The 20463-nt window shown below is 43.3% G+C and overlaps 1 protein-coding gene across 4 annotated transcripts in view; it reads right to left on the minus strand.

The window, feature by feature from the left end:
• QRFPR (pyroglutamylated RFamide peptide receptor) overlaps positions 1-20463 on the minus strand; it is an 82080-nt gene that overhangs the window by 20768 nt on the left and 40849 nt on the right. For 2 of the 4 annotated variants that reach the window (XR_013635688.1, XM_073341020.1), the window contains exon 5: positions 17085-17182. Coding sequence is in view for 3 of the 4 variants with exons in the window: in XM_073341020.1 (XP_073197121.1) it covers positions 17085-17182 (98 nt within the window). In the remaining variant the exon portion in view is untranslated. Of the gene's footprint in view, positions 1-6716; positions 10277-17084; positions 17183-20463 lie in introns of those variants that run through there. The other 2 variants (XM_073341013.1, XM_073341018.1) reach the window with 2 other exon arrangements.

The raw sequence follows: 20463 nt of genomic DNA on the forward strand, positions 1-20463 counted from the left end.
GAAGAAAAAAGTATCCTTACAGGTTACGTTTGATTGCTGACAAACACAGCCAGTGCAGGGGAAATTAGGTAGCATGTCCATTTCCCCCTACAACTTTCACCATCCTGTATATGTTCTCTTCAGTGCAATTACTGGAGATGTGGTCTTCTCCCAGCTTACTTCCACTTCCAATTTGTCTATGCTAGCAGCATATACTTTCTTCCATCTTTGCATACACCATATGTCCAGATTTGGTTATCTTCTTTTGGGCTTAACAAACCCTGCACTCTCCAAGCATGCATAAAGAGCAGTTTCAGTTGATTTGATCTTGTTCCAAAATAGTCTGCCTGCTCTTGTAGGATTTCTTATTTTTACAAGTCAGGGAGAAGGAAGCTATTCCTGCCACAGAAAAACTCAACTCATTCCAACTTACCACTTATGTCCGTCTTCAGTCTACTGCTTTATGAGCCTCAGCTGGAGTTTAGTGGGAGCCCAAGCACTATCTAACCTTACCTGACCAGCTGTTAGCTACCTCTACCCCATCACACATTTCACTCATCCAAATTAAGTTGCCCAGTCACCCAACACTGAAAAACTTGAAATGAAATTAGTCAATTTGCTATGGTTTTTACAAAGTGAAACAAATGACCCACTCCTGTAAACACTTATCTACAAGCTAGATTCACAAATGATCTTAGGACATTTGATGTTCAGTGTCAGTACCTAACTTTCAGGCACTTAGAAAAATCACTGGAAAAAAAAAAGACTGATTCACAAAGCCTATACAGTGAATGGGGAGAGATAGGGGCCTTAGACTGCAGCCCACAAAAGCCAGAATGCTACCTAAACTGGTCAATGGGAGATGCCAATGACAGGCATGTATGGTAAATCCTGCCACACTGACAGAGATAGGCATCTTCCTGTAACCTGGATTTAAGCACCTCTCTCTGATGTCCGATGTGTCCATTTATTCTTTTACGTAGAGACTGTCCGGTTTGGCCAATGTACATGGCAGAGGGGCATTGCTGGCATGTACATTGGCCAAACCGGACAGTCTCTACGTAAAAGAATAAATGGACACAAATCGGACATCAGGAATGGTAACATACAAAAGCCAGTAGGAGAACACTTCAATCTGTTATAGAATGTCCAGGAAGATTGAAAAGTAGCCATACTTAAACAAAAAAACTTCAAAAAACAGACTTCAAAGCGAAACTGCAGAACTAAAATTCATTTGCAAATTTAACATTAATTTTGGCTTGAACAGGGACTGAGAGTGGCTGGCTCACTACAAAAGCAGCTTTGCCTCTCCTGGAATTGACACCTCCTCATCAATTATTGGGAGTGGACTACATCCACCCTGATCGAATTGGCCCTGTCAACACTGGTTCTCCCTTCCCTTCATGTGACAGTATAATAATGTCTGCATCTGTAATTTTCACTCCATGCATCTGAAGAAATGGGTTTTTTACCCACGAAAGCTTATGCCCAAATAAAGGTTAGTCTTTAAGGTGCCACCGGACTCCTTGTTTTTGTGGATACAGACTAACACGGCTACCCCTGATACTATCTCTGTTAGTGATCCACAACCAGGACCCCCCTCCTGGAGTCAGGCCGCTTAGGCATCTAAGGTATTTCATGTGATAATGAGTTAGAAAGGTGCCTGCTGCCACACAAAACAGCCAGAGGAGGAGCTGCTGCTTATAACTTGTAGCCTAGTAGTTAGAGCATTTACCCGGGATGTGGGGGATGCAGGTTCAGTTCCCACCCCTGCCTGAGGGGAAGGGATTTCACCAAGTGTCCCATCTCTCGGGTGGATGCTCTAATCACCAGGATATTCTGATGTGGCTCCCTCACAATCAATGCTGTTGAAGCTGTTCCAGTTTGGATAAATAATCCAAGAGTCATTGGAACACAGGGATCTGGACCCTGTCTCCCCAAGGTGGGTGCCCTAACCACTAGGGTACGGCAACTCTCTCTAGCCCCCTGACTAAATATTTAATCCAAAGCAAAACAACTTTAACAGGAAAGATGGAGAGCCCCACCTCACAATAGGTCACAGTGACAGCACTTTAAGAAGTAGGAGACACCTGTTCAAATCCTTTCTCCACCTGGACAGTGGGGGGATTGAACCTAGGTCTCCCACATTCCAGGTACATGCTCTAACCACTGAATTGCAAGTTATAAAATGAGTGGTAATGCCTATTCTCCTGCAGCATTCAGATTCTGAATGGGACTCACTCTGATACGTGTGCTTAGGGGTTGCCTACCAGATCAGGCCCTGCATGCAAGTTAGGCAGGTTGACACCTATCTTCCCTCCATTTGTGAATTGCTCTGGGGCTTAGGCAGGTGATAGGACATCTAGATGGCTGGAGTGAGGCACCAGTGCACATGCTCAGAGGTGGAAACCTAGGCCACTTTTACCCTGAAAATTGAAGCTTTAAGTGAGTTTAGGCACCTAAAATATTCTGTGGGAGATTCCTGGATCACAGTAGAGCCTAACACCAGGACTTAGGCATCTAAAACTTCAGGTTTAGCACTGTCTGATGTTTAGGTACCTAAATATTTTGTGAATTCCATCCTACATGGAGTAACTTTATGCATATAGGTAGTTTGATTTAAATCAATAGGATTACTCACTTATTAAGAGTTAAAACATTTTCAATAATGGAACTTTTAAGATATCATTCCTGGCTTATTAAAAACTCTCTTAATAAGCATAAAATTAGCTTCTAGTCATGTTATACATTAGTCAGAAAGGTAAGTGGTGATTAGTAATACCCAGATTGACTGCATAAAAATCAATCAGTCCTCTATAGCAAAGAATTAAACCGTTGGTAATTGCATCAGTGGGATAGCACTAGACGTACTTCTGCATGACAAACAATTAGCCTGTGGAATTCATGGTCACAAGGTAAGTTCCTGACTTCATTTTTAATCAGGATTCAGATAAAAACTGGACATTTTTATGAACAAAACTATAAGTAGTTATAATAGTAGGATAAAAAACCCAAGACCTTTAGAAGTATATAAGGCTTCCAGGTTAAAAGCATAAGCCAGTTTCTAAGTAACAGGGGTTAAAAAGAAACTTCCCCTGGTATCACAGGGTGCTCTATTCACCCCTGGAGCATCTCCTTGTGACTACAACTGGGGATTAGTTCTGTTAGTGTGACACCCTTTTCTGCCTGTGTTCACTACATGTGTGTGTGTCTCTCTCACATACACCTCAACTGCCTCCTCTTTGTGGCTTAGCCCTCTAGCCGGATCACTGTAGTTTTCCCCTCCAAGAGGGTTCACATCCCAAAGTCTCTCTATACCAGCCATCTCAGGCAGTTTGTCAATTCACTCCCCCTCAGTAGTACTGCTGGTAGGGGAACCTAGGCCCACTCTCTTCTCCAGGTTCCAGCCCAGGTACCCTACAACCAGCAGTTAAGGTCTGCACTGCCCCACAGCTTGCTACTGTTTCCCCAAACCACTTCCCACATTACCTCTATCAGGTTACTGCTCTATTCACCTCTGCGCATACTCTTACTTCCTAGCCTCAGAGAGAATAACTATAGACTGCCTCTCTAGAACCTATTTCTGCCCTCAGCTACCTGGTTTTATCCAAGCCCTCCCTGCTGCTGTCCAGGTGAGCTTCATCCTTTAATTAGCCCTCATTGCACCTGGGCTCCTCCTCCAGATGTAGCCTAGGTGGTTTATTGGCCCAGCTCACCACCTTAACCCCTTCAGGGGCTGGGGTGGACACCCTATCACGCTGGGGCAGGTGTTTCTTAAACTTTCCCTGGAAATATTTGGTACTGGCCACAGGTGCTGACTTTTGTTTTGCCAGAGGGGGCTCCCCTCCATTCCTCCTCCCCTGTGAAAGCTGCAGGCAGAGCTTCAGGGGGAAGAGACCAGTTGGGGGCAGGGCCTTAGGCAGAGCATGCATGGAATGGGGGGCAGGGTCACGGTCAGGGTGTTGGGGCCCACAAAATTAATCCAGCCCTGTGGGCAGAGCCTAGGGGGAAGTGGTCTAGTGGGGGCAGGGCCTTGGGGCAGAGTGGCAGGTGGGGCCTTGGGGCAAAGAAGCTGAGGGGGGGCTTGGCAGCATGTCAGCGGAGCAGGGGGTAAGGCCATGGTCCAGGTGTGGGAGCCCACAAAAGATTAAACCGGCCGTGCGGGTGCTGAGCACCTCCTATTTTTTTTTTTTTTTGGTGGGTGCTTGACTCCTAGAGCACCTATGGATCAGTGCCTATGGTACTAGCCATTGTGAGGGACAGGGTCCATGACTAGCTAGACAATCCAATATAGCAATTCCTGTGTCCTTAATACCCTTGGTTTGATCCAATTATCTTAAAATCCATAGGTGAAATTCAAGCCCCATAGATGTCTATAGAAGTTTGGCCATTGAATTCAGTGAGGCCAGGATTCCATCCCATGTCCTCAAACTGATTACACTGGTTTTCTCAGAACAAGGTATCAGACATACACTGACTTTTTGGGATATTAAATCTGACAAAATCTGTCATTGTTTGTATTGCAGTTAGTCTAAATTTGTTAACCACATATTACTGTGCTACATAATCTACCAGCTTTCAAAAGTCATTAGAGCTTTGTGGTCTCCCTTTCTTTTCTTTTTTTTTTTATGCAGGGTCTCATCCAAATCACATCTTTCAGGATAACAGCAGCAACTAGTACTTTTAACAGAACTTCGGTCCTAGAGAAAGTCAGGCCAGTTGATGCTGAGAATCTTTAACACAAAGCAATTCTGGAATATGTCTGGTACTAATATTACCGATGTGTGTGACACTGGTAGATCATGCCCAGGTCCCCATGTCTCAGCTGGACACTGACAGATACATAGCTAGAATCTGTCTCATTCACTTGTGGGTTAGTGTTCATGGTGGTGGGGAGAGCCAGGGTTTCTGCTGGCCTGGGGCTTCTGTGACTGGGGAGGGGGGCTCTCCGGGCAGGGGCTTGTGGCTCCAGCCACGGGGGTAAGGGCTCCTCAGCCACGGGGAGGGTGCAGGTGAAAGGGGCGGGGCCAGGGGCTAGCATCTCCAAAGGGGGGGCTCCACCCACCACCCATGTTAGTATTGATAGGATAGATATTAGAATTACAAGTGAGTTGCTGCGTGCATTACTCTTACTTGCAATATCTGTATCCCATACTGTAATGCTATTACATTACAATATGGAATGCAGATATAGCAAATAAGTGAGTGTAGAGTGAGTGGTTCTAGTGTGAGCCTCTGTGACTCTATGAATCACTGTACAGGAGAGGTGAAGAGCTGCTCTTCTCAGAAATTATTATGCCCCTCCCAAAAGAGGAGACCCATTCATACCAGACAGGCTGTGGTTGGATCTTACACCTAGAAACTCCCTACATCTGTATTGAAGAATTGTCAACCAAAGGTCGAAAAACTCTTATTCTTGTTCTACTCTCCTCCCCATGAAGATTAATCTTGCTAGTGGACTCCTCCCATACATGGGATGGGGCTGTCATAGGCTGGGGGAGGCTGAGCCTCCCCAAAAAGCCAGGCATGGCCCCACCTATGCTCCACCCCCAGACCCACTCCTGCTTCTCGCTCTACTGCAAGTCAGCCCTTCCCATATGCTGGAGCTGGTGGCCTGGGGCTGGGGCTATGCCACCCACCCTGCCAGCACTGCAGGAGGGAAGGGGGCTGGGGCCACACTGCCTGCCCTCCTGGAGCTCCAGGGCTGGGGCCATGCTGCCCACCCTCCCAACACTCCGGGGATGGGAGACAGGGGGGCTGGGGCTGTATTGCCTGCACTCCTGGCACTCCAGAGCTGGGGCGGGGCTGACTGTCCTCCCAGTGCTCCAGGGCTGGGCACATTAGCCTGGGGCAGCTACAGTGGAAGGCTCTGGGCTCTGGTGGGGGGTGGGGAAGGGCATGGAAGGGGCAACACTTCAGGCAGATGGGGCGGGGCTGGGCGCTAGCCTCCCCAAGCCAGTGGTTCATGCTCCACCCATACTCCCATAAGCAGAGAGCACATGGCCGGAGGAAGATAAAAACCTCAAACAAAAGGAATTAATATCCTCTATGTTGCTGGGACTCTGGGAAGCAAGGGGTTTCGAGGCATAAGCAAGAGATCCCCAGCTGCTTAGCCTAGGTTACCCCAAAGGACAAATCTTGCTGATTATAGAAGCCTCAATTACCTTTATAACCTAAGGCTGTAACTCAGTGTGTCTATATTTGCTTGCCTTAGCCTTGTAAATAAGTGTCTAATATCCTTTTCCTATTTAATAAATATTTAGTAAATCCTTTACTATAGGATTGGCTATAAGCATTATCCTTGGTGTGAGACCTAAAGCGCAATTGATCTGGGGTAAATGACTGGTCCTTTGGGACTGGGAGTAATCTGAATATTGCTGTGATTCTTGGTTTAAAGAGCCATCTATCACAGCAATGCATTCACCTGGGTGGCAAGACAGACCAGAGCACCCAAGGGAACTATCTAAGACTCTGTTAAAGCTGTTGAAGTGCCTGAGGAGTTTGCACTTGGTGCAGTTGTGTTGGTGAAATATAAGTTAAGAACTCAAACAATTTGGGTTTTGTGCTCTGTTTTCTTAACAGTCTGCCCTGAGGTTGGTATTTACGCTCTTGCACCACCATTAGGAGCATCACAATGTGAACAATGCTACAGCAGATCATTTTTACTGTAAAATTTAAACAGTGCCACATATTCAGTTCTTTATATACTATGCTTTATGATAAGAGAATAAGCAGTACACAAAGCAGCGTTCACTTGAAAATTTGACAAAATAACTATGAATATTTTTGGTTAAAGTCTGTCCTTGAATTTATCAGTGCAAGTAAACAAAAAGACTCAAGCAAAGCTACAAATAACAGGGTGCTTTTCAGTTACAGAATCTGTCAAAGAACAGACTCTCATATCACTGACCAGAAAATTTCCCCCAGTTAATGTACAGTATATGAGAACAAACTACCATCACTAAGCTGCATTCTCCAATCACAATATAAATGTACAAAAGCCTTACAGAGCAATTTCCTGCCGGTTGGAAACATGAAAACCAAAAGCTAGGATCAGATAATCTCCTCAGACAGATGCATAAATCCAACAGACTTCAGAGGAAATTGGGCATGTATAGCCAGGGGCAGAAATTGTCCCCAAAGTTTGCCAGTAATGTTCTCTACTACTGTGTTTGTCTCTGAGCCAGATTCTGATCTCTGTTACACTGATTTACACAGTTGGAGCTCTGCTGAAATCACTATTTTATCTAACTCATACACTGGTGTAAATAAGATCAGAGTCACCTGTCTTCAAATCTGGCTTCCATTTATGAGTAAGTATGTAACTTTAAACTATCATTTTATCATTTTTGACAATTTTGTGCCCTATAAATAATAAATAGCCTTTTAAAATAGGCTCTCAAACCAGCGCTGAAATTTCTTTTCAGATGTGAAAATGTGAAAGTATTCTGATGTGAAACAGATTTAGGGTCAGATTCTCATTTACATTTAAGTTCCCTTAACAACACTGGCAGTGTAAAGGAGCCTTAAGATAGGTGTAAATTACAATGCCAGAGTAGTGGGAAGGGTCATCTCTCAGATTTGAATTCAGCTAATCACAGTTAGGGTGAGGTATGAGGTGACAATCAAAGGGCACTGAAATCTCGACCTCTTGTTCAGGGATTCCAGCTGCATCTAAACTGAAACAAAAAAATAAGCAATTTTTGGTTTTGGATCCAATTTTGAATCAATTCTGGTGTAATCATATCAGAGGATAAGAATCTAAACATGCTTCTTCTCCCTGGCCCAGAAATGCAAGAAGTTCAAATTCAAAGTTCTAGTTTTCGCCCACTTCTAGTAGTTCACATTTGTACTGACTTCACATTTTCACTGTGTGCCACTTCAACCTTGTAGTTTGCTAAAAACTCGGAGTGAGTGAGTACTGGGCTATCCCTGGAGAGAAAGCAATCCATTTAGGGAGTAAGGAAATGCTACACAGAAAAATAAAACTAGAAGATTCTACTTATGATTTTACTGAGAAGGGGCCTGATCCAAAGCCCACTGAAAGGAATGGAAAGACTCCTATTGACTTCAGTGGGTATTGGATCAGGCCCTGTACTCTATACAGGCCCTATAGCAGGGAGGGGGACAAACTTTTTGGCCTGAGGGCCACATCAGGGAATAGAAATTGTATGACGGGCCATGAATGCTCACAAAATTGGGGTGGGGGTGAAGGCTCTGGTTGGGGGTGTGGGCTCTGGGGTGGGGCTGGGGATGAGGAGTTTGGGGTGAAGGAGGGTGCTCTGGGCTGGGACCGAGGGTTTCGGAGGGTGGGAGGGGGATCAGGGTTGGGGCAGGGGTGCGGGAAGTACTGCGGGTTCCAGCTGTGGGTGTGGGCTCTGGGGTGGGGCTGAGGATGAGACGTTTGGGGTGCAGGAGCATGCTCTGAGCTGAGATCGAGGGGTTTGGAGAGTGGGAGGGGCGTCAGGGCTGGGGCTGGGGGTTGGGGCATGGTGCAGGCTCCAAGCAGCGCTTACCTCAAGCGTCTCCCGGAAGCAGTGGCATGTCCCTTCTCTAGCTCCTATGCAGGCACCGCCCCTGCAGCTCCCATTGAAGCACTAGAGGAGGCCACTGGAGCACATAGGAGCCAGAGCGGGGCCATGCCGCTGCTTCTGGGAGCCGCGTGGTGTGGCCCCCGACCCTGTGCCCCGGCTGGAGCGGCGGAGCGGAGCCAAGCCGCATGGTACGGCCCCGAACCCAGCACCCCAGCTGGAGAACCAGAGCAGCCCCTGACCCAGTAGCCCACCTGGCGCACCAGAGCGGGCCAAGCCACATGGTGCAGCCCTCCGGACTCAGTGGCCCTGCTGGAGCACCGCAGCAGGGCCGAGCCGCATGGTGCCCGCCGCCCGCCCCCCCACTCTGGACCCAGTGGCCCAGCTGGAGTGCTGAAGTGGGGCAAGCTCCAGACCCCGCTCCCCAGCGGGAGCTCGTGGGCCCACCCATGCCCTATAGTGATGGCATTGCTGCAGTTAATCAGGCAATGTATCTAAATTGGGACCTTAAACTAACAACTGTATTTTCGTGAGCACATCCTCCAGCTTCTACATTGTATTGATGACTTTACTGCACTTCTGTGCATTTTTCAATGAAAGTGATGCAGTTTACAGGCCAGTCCACTGTAACATTTATATTTGTATTCAGTTAATTATCCTGTGATGACAGCACATCAGTTAGACACACACAAGTAGTATATTGTTGATATCAAATTGACTTCCCTTAACAAAAGCCTTAGTATGCATACAGTGTTTAAGTCTTATTCCATACAGACGAATTCTGGCTGGCCTTTCACATACATAGCACAAGAAAAATGCATAATATACCTGATGTGTCTCAATCTTGCCTCCTCCCAGACTAATCTGCAGTCCCTTTGTCCACTGAACTGCAGCGGGCAGGCCTTGGTAGAAGTAGCATAGTCCATACGGAATCCAGACCTTCCCAGTTGTATGTGCTCACCCCATTGATTATACCTTCAGGCAATTTGCACAGTCAGCTGTACACATTCCCATGGCCAGCCAGAACACAGGCACAAAGTAAACAGAGTTGCTAATAGAAAAACAATGTTAGTTTGCCCGCATTCGGGGGTAAACCCCACAGAGCCAGAATCTGGCATAAGAAAAATATTTCTAGTAATCATAATAGAACTTGTTTTCCAAAGTTTTATTCTTAACCCCTGAAAAATATATTACTGTTTTGAAAACATATTCTAGCATTGCCATAAAACATAAAATATATTCTCTTTTCTCACTTCAATGTGTAAACTAGAAAATAAAATAAAATGGTTTGTTGAAAGATATCAAATATAGGAAGCAATTCTCTAATACTGAAAAAAAAAACCCCAACCACGGTTCATGATGCTAGTGTCCATTCTGTAATGCAGAATGCACAGTGAGTTCAGAAGCAAACAAAGCAAGTTGCCTTTTTGTATTCTTTTTTGCAGCTGGCTGATCACAGAATTTGACTTCAATGTTGCCATCACTGAATGCTTCTCTCCTGGCCTCGTCTAAAGCAGCGGGCTCTCTTTGAGAAAGACTTGCCTTTTGCTGCATCATGTTAATCCCTGAGTTTCCAAGTCGCCTGGAAGGGGATGGGTTTTCCTTGACAATACAAAAGCAAATTGCAGAGAGGAAATTTTTCTTGAAGTTCTCGTTCATAAAGGCATATACCATAGGGTTACAAATGGAATTGAAAAACCCAATGATCTGAACAATAGCAAAGATCATCTTGATTGTGACATCATCATACACACTTTCAAAATTACCTGGGAAAAAGGAAATATAGTTATATAGATACCCACACACTATCCCCACCCTTGCAGGTCAGAAGTTCTTGTTCAGCTTCAAGAAAAAGTTATGAGATGTTTTATCCATTTTAATAATGGGTTTTGACCAGAAAGCAAAACAAAATACAGTCGTATAAAGATAGTCTGAAAACTGCAATTTATGAATTGTAAAATTAACAGACAGCTGAATGACACAAAGCTACCAGTCAGTTACATACATTGTTTATTTAAATGCCATTATCCCCCATGTTCTATCTTCACTTCAGATTTGTAAACACTGTTTTTGTCACCAAACACGTCCTCTGCCTTTTTTACAGCTCACACAGTGGGAAACTAGCTCTCTTCTCTGTACTCACACACTTTGGGTCCAATCCAGGCTACATATAAGCAGGTAATGCTCTAGCCATTTAAAATGAATAGCAATCAACATGCGTATTTATAGAGAACTTCACATTTTTAAAGCACTTGACATAGTCGCTGGCAGTGTGGCCTAAAAGAGAGTGCACTGTATTGGGACTAACAAGAGCTGGGTGCTATTCCCAGCTCTGCCACTGGCCTGCTGGGTAAATCTCTGTACTTCAGTTTCCCCCTTTGTAAAATGGAGATAACGATACTGACTCCTTTGTAAAGTGCTTTGAGATCAACAGATGAAAAGCACTATAAAAGCAAGCTATCATTAGCTGAGTAAATATTAGCCCCGTTTTACAGACAGGGGAAAGGAAGAAAGGGGAAGTGACAAGCCATGCAATGAATCAGTAGCAGAGCTGGGATTACAATTTGAAACCAACTCACAATCCTGTGCTTAACTCACCAAGCCTCACTTTTGTCCACCAGGAATTGAATTCATTTCAGAGTCTCATCTCTGGTCAGTGTAGAAGCAGAGTTTCGGCTTCAAGGAATGGGTGACCTGTACTTTATATAAACATGCATGTCCTGTTGCATGCACAAAATCTCCTTAAGGAATGGATTACTGTCTGGCTGTAACTAACCACATTGGTCAAATCAGGATACAGCTTTAAAATACAGTATTTACTGATAATCTCAGTCAGTCACATGCTGCATCAATACAGAAATTCAGGAAGTATATAAGTACAGTTCACACTGAAATGGATGTAATCAGACCAGTGTTTGATGACAGTTACAGAGCACAGGAAACCAGCTTCCTCCGTCAAGTGGAAACATTGGCCCAACATAATTTTTTCTCAAAAAGAAAAGGAGGACTTGTGGCACCTTAGAGACTAACCAAGGTGCCACAAGTCTCTAAGGTGCCCCAAGTCCTCCTTTTCTTTTTGCAAATACAGACTAACGCGGCTGCTACTCTGAAACCTGTCATAATTTTTTCTGTTTCTCTCTCTCTCCATTCATACACATTTGTAAGAACATGCAAGTGTACATGCCCCTATAAACTCTTTTCTCACCTATTATTTCTCATCTGGCTCTCACCCCAATTTCTGAATATTCAGTGTCAGAAAATATTAAAAAGTGACTTTCCTCTTTCAATTCTAGAAATAGGGTCTACGTACTACAAGTTTACAGTGGAAGGTGACAGGTGGGGGTTTTTTGTTTCTTGCTTTGTTTTGTTCAACAATAAAGCAGTTTGATCAGAGAGGTGTCCAAGTAGCAGAGAGAGATTAGTGACAAGGAGAGAAGTAAAAAGAAAAGGAGGACTTGTGGCACCTTAGAGACTAATCAATTTATTTGAGCATAAGCTTTCGTGAGCTACAGCTCACTTAAGGTACAGGCTAATAGTTCCCAAAAAAGTGATTTTATATAATGTATGAATGGCTTTGGTTGTAGTGAATTGTGTGTTTTCAACCGATTAATCAATGTAGTGAGGAAGAGAAATGCATCAGCCCCTTTGCTCTGTGCTGATACTTAGTTGCTAGTGTTTTAAAGGAGACCCTTGGTGTCTGAAGCACGTAGAAGCAAAGAAGGACTGCAGTAGTCAGGATCCACAATTTGGTTTGAAATTTCTATGAGACAGCTGTGGCAGCAGCCAAAAATAACTTAGGACAAAACCCACAGGTAGTCTCTGATTTGCACTGAGGATGTCTTAGCAGCAAAGCAGCTCTGTAGTATACTCTGGCATTGCACTGTCTGCAGAACCAGTTCTGACAGCTGCAGACCCTTCATGTCCAGGGTGAGAGGAGCCCCCACAGGGAGACAGAGTACCGTGAGCAGTGCTTGAATAGTCCTGCTGGAATATTCAGGGTCATTGTTCTGGCACTGTCTGCGGGAGCTGGAAGGTGCTATGGCACTTCCAGTATTTCCAGTACTTGCATTCTGCCACTTCTTGAGCACAGCACTCACATGCTGACTATGAGTGCTTGTTCTTTGCTCCTCCTCCACACACCATAAAAGGAGAGAGTGTGAGAAAGGCAAGCCTAAGAGGGGCCTCCTAGACCCCGGGCACAAGAATAGATTTGCGGCTGCCAACTCCCTATCTTGTGAGATTTGACTCAGGCTTGAGAAGAAGCAACAGTAGGAAGGAGACATTTTAAATTCAGATTTGGGAACGGGTGTCAGTGTCTTCCTCATTTGATACCAGTTGTCTTAATTGCTGTCCCCAGTTGGGGACTGTGATGGGGCAAAGAGGCCCCACATTCACAGAAAAGGGGTAAAGGAGAGTCTATGGGCCCAGGTAGCCTCACCTCACTATACCTGCAGCCATTGCCAAACCTGGAGAGGAAATAAAGGAGAGAGGCTGACTCAGTTCAGGGCTGAAAGAGCTAGTAATGATGAGAATGAGAGTATAGATATCTGTGAGAGGAAAAGAAAATACACTGAAGAAAACAATGGGATATTGAACAGGTGGGAGGAAGATGAAACAGGTACCAAGAAGTCACCTGCTACAAGACAGTCCCAACAAAGAAAGTAACAGAACACCACTAGCCATCACCTTCAGCCCCCAACAAAAACCTCTCCAGCACATCATCAAGGATCTACAACCTATCCTGAAGGACGATCCCTCACTCTCACAGACCTTGGGAGACAGGCCAGTCCTTGCTTACAGACAGCCCCCCCAACCTGAAGCAAATACTCGCCAGCAACTACACACCATACAACAAACATTTCATATGGGGGAAAGGTGATATGTCAGTCGAGTGGAAGCATGCAGTTACTGTTAGAGCAAGGAAACCAGGCAAGCTGAGATCTTGACCTGATGCACACAGGCAAATTGCCCTTGCAGCATGCTTGGGTAAAAGCATGGAAACAGTGGTAACTGAGAGGTTGGTGCGAGACGTAGAGAGAAGTAGACTCATAAATAGCTCATAAAGTGGGTTTAGGAGGGGAAGGCGTGTGATTGACCACACTGTAAGGCTAGAAGCGGAAACAAAAAAGTATGAAAATTAAATTTCCACTAAATGCATCCGATGAAGTGAGCTGTAGCTCACAAAAGCTTATGCTCAAATAAATTGGTTAGTCTCTAAGATGCCACAAGTACTCTTTTTCTTTTTGCAAATACAGACTAACACGGCTGCTACTCTGAAACCTAAATTTACGATAGTAACTTTTCTGGATATTGAAACAGCTTATGGAATATTCTGGAGAGAGGGTTTACTTCATAAAGTGGCTGCCATGGGTATAAAAGGAAGGAAGTCTAGGTGGATAAGGGATTTCTTAAGTAAGAAAACGATGCAGGTGTGAGTAGGAAAAGCCTACTCCAATATATGTACACTAACAAATGGCACTCCACAGGATGATCATGATGAATGATCTTCCAAAAGAGGTAAGTGCAGGAATAGGCATCACTTTATTTGCTGATGATTTTGCCACAGGCGTCACAGACACCTGGAAAGGGCTGCTAAAAGAGTAAATGAAGCACTAAGGACAGGTGCAGAATGGAAAAACGTGAGGCTTTAAATTCTAAATTGGCAAAACTAAGGGAATGATATTCACTAAAAGTAAAATTTTAAAAGATTATAAGTCATATCTATATGGATAGCAAACAAGTACAGTTAAAAGCTACAGATTTTTAGGCGTGATATTTGATAGCACGCTTACTTGGAAGAATCATATTGGAAGTACTTCTCGAACCTCCTGGTGAGTGGATAAGAGAGTATTTGTGATGTTATATAGAACTCCAATAAGACCAATTGTTCAGCACAGGTACCAGGCTTTTGGTTCAGCCTCAGAAATGAATTTGAGAAAGCTTGACTCAGTCCAAGCTCTGGGGTTGCAAATTGCTCGTGGTGCCTTCCTCGCAGCACCGCTGTGTGGAATGTAGATAGCTGCCGGTGAACTGTCCATTGCTTTAAGAATAAAGCTTTTAGACTTAACCTTTTGGGTTAAAGTCATTGGAAACTGTGAAGATGAAAACGCCAAACTAATATAGGATGAATGCTGGGAATTAAGTGGGCAATGTGTAGGGCAAAAACTCAGAATGCCTTATGTAAGCAAGGTTAAAGTGTGGACAAAAGATCTTGGTGCAAGCAAAGACCTAAAAGAGATTAAAATCTATAACTTTGGGAAAATATATTACGATTGGAAAAGGAGCGTTACATGTGCAAGCTATAGCAAATGAATACATTGGTGGTAAATGGGAATGCTACTGTCCAATATATACTCATTGCTACAAAGATGTAAGAACAGGAAAAATGGAAACAGCTTTCTGTATTCCTGCACTCAGAGTCAAGCAAACTGCACAACTATCAAATTTTATAGCTGTTTTGACAGCTGCATTGGCAGGGATAATGCTGGCATTAAATAGGTTCATAGATGTGCACCCAGATGCTACAGTCATCTTCTCTGATTCCTTTTCTGGACTACTTGCAATCAGCAATGGCTCTTCAGAGAGCAGAAATGATATTCTGAATGAAATATTACTGTTAACAATAGATTTGATGTAGTTGGGTGTAATCATAGTAATAGCATGGATCCCAGCGCACACAGGGTAGTGGGCAATTACCGGGCTGACAAAATAGCAAAAAAATTGCTGTTGAAAATGAGTAAATTGATTTAGAGAGCCCTTTAAATAAACTAGAGGTTAAAAATCTAATTAAAATGAGTTGAGAAGAATGGCAAGAACTATGGGCAAAAGAAACAAAGGAGAATATGCCCAAGAGTAAAATATGCTGATATACTCCAAGGCCCTGAGAGATAGAGTGTAGTGACTATTTAGAATTGTAACTGGCCATTGTAGATTAAATAGTAATTTATTTCTAACAAACAAACAAAGACAGATTATGTGGGATGTGCAAGGTCCAGGAAACAGATGATCATCTCCTTTGGGAGTGCAAAGAGTGCACCATTGAAAGAGGTATTTTATATGGGGAAAAAAATAGAGGCCTTAAAGTTCAAATTTTTTCATGGAAACATCTAGTAAGAGCATCCAGAAATGAGGTCCTATTAAAAAGAATACTGAAATTCTTTCAGAATGCTATGAATTAAAAGTGAAAGCCTTTAATTTTTAATTACCTATGGTGTCCAGTGCTTGGGGATCATAGACTCACCAAGTAAGTCTGCTTCACCATAAAACACAAGAAGAAGATGACAAAGTTGTTAAAGGCTGGCTGAAGCTTTCCACTCCCCCCCAACCCAGCTGAACTGGTTTTGACTGCATGCATAAACTTGCCAAAGAGATTCACAGTGAATCTTAGAGGAGAGTTATATCCTACATCAGACATGGTACAGTTTCCTGGAACGATAGTCCATAATATTTTTTTAAAGAAAAAAAATTGTTTTATTTGATCCACTAGGCATGGTCTGTGTACTTTCATCATCATTTATAACACAAGCCAGCTTTTCCTGGTCACATCTTAGGGCTAAAAGTATATCTTCCAAAAAGGCATGTTTTCTTCAACACAGATTTTTTTTCCTTTGAGTCAGTTTTTCAGTTCATTTAAGGGTGGGGGTTTTACCCTTTTTTAGTTTGTTTGGTTGTTGTTTTTTTAATAAATATAGCTACATTTCTAAATGATTGTTTTGAAACAATGGGCAAAATGAACTATTTCAACTTTTTTGGGGAAAAAAATCTTTTTTCCCCCCAGATGAAACTATTTGCTGAATTCCACTTAAATTCACAAATAGATTTGGTGCCCCCAAAGAAGCATTTTCCAGCAAATTTACTATCTATGAAAAAAATAAAAAAATAAACCATACAGGTCTACTCTGTATCTCTCAGCTACAAGATGGGTCGCTCATACTATACCTGAGAAGAGGTTTCTGCTAGATAATTATATTTACAGTGTAAGCTGCAGCTATGTCTCTCTGCCACTCAGAGACCCCTCCCACCCTGGTCAAATAATCTGTTGATTATGAGCATGTACATCTATCACATTGGTTCTCACAGCCTGTGGGCCTCATGTAGCCCAATTAGCACACAACTGCAGCCCAGCTATGTGCTAAAAAAAATCCGGGTCCCAGCTGCCTGAGCCCACACAGTGGGGTCCGGGATTTGGGTCCTGGTTGCCCGGCCCCATGCCCAGGGCTCTACTCCTGTCCCCACTCTGTGGACGGGTCTCTGGGTGGGGGGTGCTGGGCATAATGGTCTGTGGCAGGTGGGGGGCGCTGTGGTTCTCAACCTGCAGCCCACATAACACATTGTAGGCTGCATATGCGGCCTACAACGACAAATAAGTTGAAAACCACTGTTCTATCACAAGAGAGTGTTTATTATTCCAGATTTAAAAGCACATATTCACCTTAGCTGGCCATGCGTGCTTTAAACAATTTAATGCTGCAGTAGCACTAGAGTTTGATACAATATCAGTGATTCCATTACTAAAAAGAAAAAGAAACACTCAAAAGGAAATGCTTTAATTTAAGAAGTGTGGTAGGTACTCACTGTATTCTATCATCATGTGAATCACATGGAAAGGGGCCCAGCAGACTGCAAATAAAACCACCACCATCACCATCATAATGATTGCTCGCTTCTTCTTCCTGAAATTACACTAAGGTAGTTTTTACAGAATAACTTTGAGTAAACTGTTGATTAGTACAAGTGACTCAGGGTCTGCTTCTAAAGGTATTTAGTTGCCCAGAGATGCAGATAGGCACTTAATGGAATTTTCAAAAGTGCCCACTTGCTTAAGCCTCCTTGAAATCATTGAACCATATCAAATAAGTAATAAATAACAGCAGCAATGTAATATTTTCCTAACTCAGGATCCAATTTGAAATGCAAAATCTACTTACCTTCATGCAATTGCACTAATAAACTCTGTCATTTACTTATTCAGCTCTAAATATTTGGACAGGCAAGTATTTGTTGGTGCATTGAAATGCAGTTTTTTCCCAAGTAGATACTTATGAGCACACACAGACTTTGAAAGATTTTCAAAAATGACTAGTCATTGAGTGTCTCAATTTTTGGATGCCCAATTTGCAAAACCTTAAATGGGTCTGACTTTCAAAAGGTGGAGGCTCAGTACTTTCTGAAAAATCAGGTCTCTTCTGGGGGTCTGAAGTTGGGCACTCATAAACTGAGGTACTGTGACCCCAAGAAACCCTCAATGCCAACTGGCAGAGGGCTCCCTTCCCCCCATACTCTAACTCACATCAGGCCTGACACATTCATTGCCACAACACGCTGTTATCACAATATATATCCCAAAAGTGTCATGTAAGATATCCTACATAAACTGGTGACACACTAGTCCTGAAAATAATTGTGTGATATATGTCTGGGTTGTGCATAATGAGTTATAGATGTGTGCTGGAAATATGGTCTTAAAATGTGTTTGGGAGGCAAAACATAAAACCAGCCTGTTCTAAACAAAGAATATGTATTTTCCTGTCTGAATGTCTTGGTTACAGGCAACAAACAATGAAAGTACTTTTACATTTAAGGTAAACAAACCCATCAAGCTAAACAAGCTGGGTAGGAAAACACAATCACAGTGAGGGATAGAAATAGCACCCCAGGAAGCCTTTCTGGGTCTAGAGGAAGAGACAATGGACTTTGAGGAAGACAAGGGGAGCAAAAAGACCATTTAGTTTTCCATAACTGAGAGGATGATAGGGGACAGCACCCTTTGAGCCTATGAAAGCTGGGTCATCTTGGCCTGAAAGACAAGAGCTGCTGGAAACTTGATGTAAGTGCAAAACCTGCTTAGACAAAGATTGTAACTTGCTAAAATTGAGTGTCAGTCCCTAGAAAGAGTGTTTTGTTTTATTTCTAACCATACCTATCACTTAAATATCTATTCTTTATTATTAAACTAATTTGTTTTTATTACAAAACCATCTCAGTGCTGTGTATTAATAGTGGAAGGCAAGTCCTCAGCTAACCTAACATGCTGGTGCATGCACTGTCTCTTTGGTGGTAGTGAACTCAATAACTTCGGTGAGTGTCCAGTAAGAGGGACTGGACAGTACAGGGTGATGTCTCTGTGGACCTCAGGAAATGGGGTTTGGAAAGCAAGATTTGGACTGGCAGAGTCCAAAAGTGTTCTCTGGCAAGACAGACAAGCTATTATGTCAGGGAACTGAGGCAGAGCAATACCACAGTTGTGTGTGTCCTGAGCTAGAAGTCACAGGTAGCGTACTCTGGACAGGGTTTTCACACAACATGCTGGTTGACTAAGGTTCACACTTCAAGCACTGGTAACTTAGATTTGTAAGTGATTCAGAGAAGGCATTGTTAGGGAGATTGGCATGCTGTATGGAAAAAGGGTAGAACTCCTGGCTTTGGGAAGTTTTACCTAAAGTGTACTTAGAGTGCGAAGGTCTGGAAGGCATTTTAAAATTTGGTGTATTGAATTGCATTCTAGCAGAAATTCTTGTGGGAAGTAATGTACTAACTATGTCTAAAGCTATTAATATAGTAACCTGCAGTAAAAATGAATGGTGCTCTGTAGTTCTAGAAAGGAATTGTAAAGACAGAGAAACAGCTCAAGGGAAAGGGACATCCTTGGCCCGACTTACCAGACAGACACAGGGACTCTCCAAGGACAAGTGGGACAGAGCCACTCCCAGTCCCAGTGGAGTAGGCTCCGATCAGAGCTAACAGCAGGAATTTGCACCAGAGTAGAGAGCAGACCCACCCCTAGATAGCATGAGACCTATCCTTGGGGGAACCCCGGTTAGGGGAAACAGAGAAAGGTTTTTTGAAGAGGAGGGAAGGATGTATAGAGAAAGTCCTATGGGGAAAATTAAAAATCCTGGAAAGCTTTACAAGCAACTGATTGTGCCTGTTAAGCATTGCAAGAAGCTAATGACATTACCCCACAATTGTCCTTTTGCAGGTCACTTGGGGACTCGGAAGACTTATGAAAGGTTGAAAAGGAACTTTTATTGGCCAGATATGAGATGGGAGACTATTGCAGGTCTTGTGATTTATGTCCAAAGTCCAAGGACCTGCAGGGTCTCAAAAAACTCCCATTCGGCCCTTACCTGTGATCAAGGAGGCATTTCTTAAGGTGGCAATGGATACTGTGGGCCCTATGCCCCAGCCAACCCAAAGGAAAACAAAATATATTTTGGTGATAGAAGGGCTCCTGGGTCACAGGTACCCAAAACATGAGTCACTGTTGAAAATCTTGGTCCAAAGTTTCTGATTGGGGCTGAAGTTAAGGTGCCCAGACACGACATGATATATTAAAAACATGGACGGATCATTCTATGTAGCTGTTTCAGACATATATGTAAGTATGTGGTATTTAATAATTTAACAGCTTTTACTTAACACTTTTAATGTAAAAGGTAAGTATTTAAGTTATGGTAAGCAATGTAGAGAATATTGTATTTTAAAAATCAATTTTGTTGTTATAGCTGTTCAAGCAAGTCTAATTCTGATACCTAGAGATGGAGAAACTTCTCAAAAATCCATGATATATCAAAAAGCAAGGATCTTTTCCTGGGACCTGGAATATTGACTGTGTCTGTAATGTCTCATTACTCTGTCAGTGTCCAACATGGATAAGGAGCTGGATGGAACCTCATTGCCTAATAATTTTTGCTCCTATAGGATAGTGTTTGGAGGAATGGGGTCTGCACCATCTGTTAGGGGTACATGCCCTGCTTTCACCAAAACACTTTGCAGGCTCAGAGTATGCCTGGAATCATCATTATTCATGAACTCCCATAAAACATTATTACCGCCAGGTGTTACGAACCCAATATAAATTTCTATCACTTGAGCTAAAGTAGCAACTCTATTGGCGGACAGAAGTAGTAGAACCTTATCCTCTACGTGGAGGAGTCACTAGCTGGGCTTTGGC

Source organism: Lepidochelys kempii, chromosome 4 (genome assembly GCF_965140285.1).
Source record: "Lepidochelys kempii isolate rLepKem1 chromosome 4, rLepKem1.hap1, whole genome shotgun sequence".
Lineage (NCBI taxonomy): Eukaryota > Metazoa > Chordata > Testudines > Cheloniidae > Lepidochelys > Lepidochelys kempii.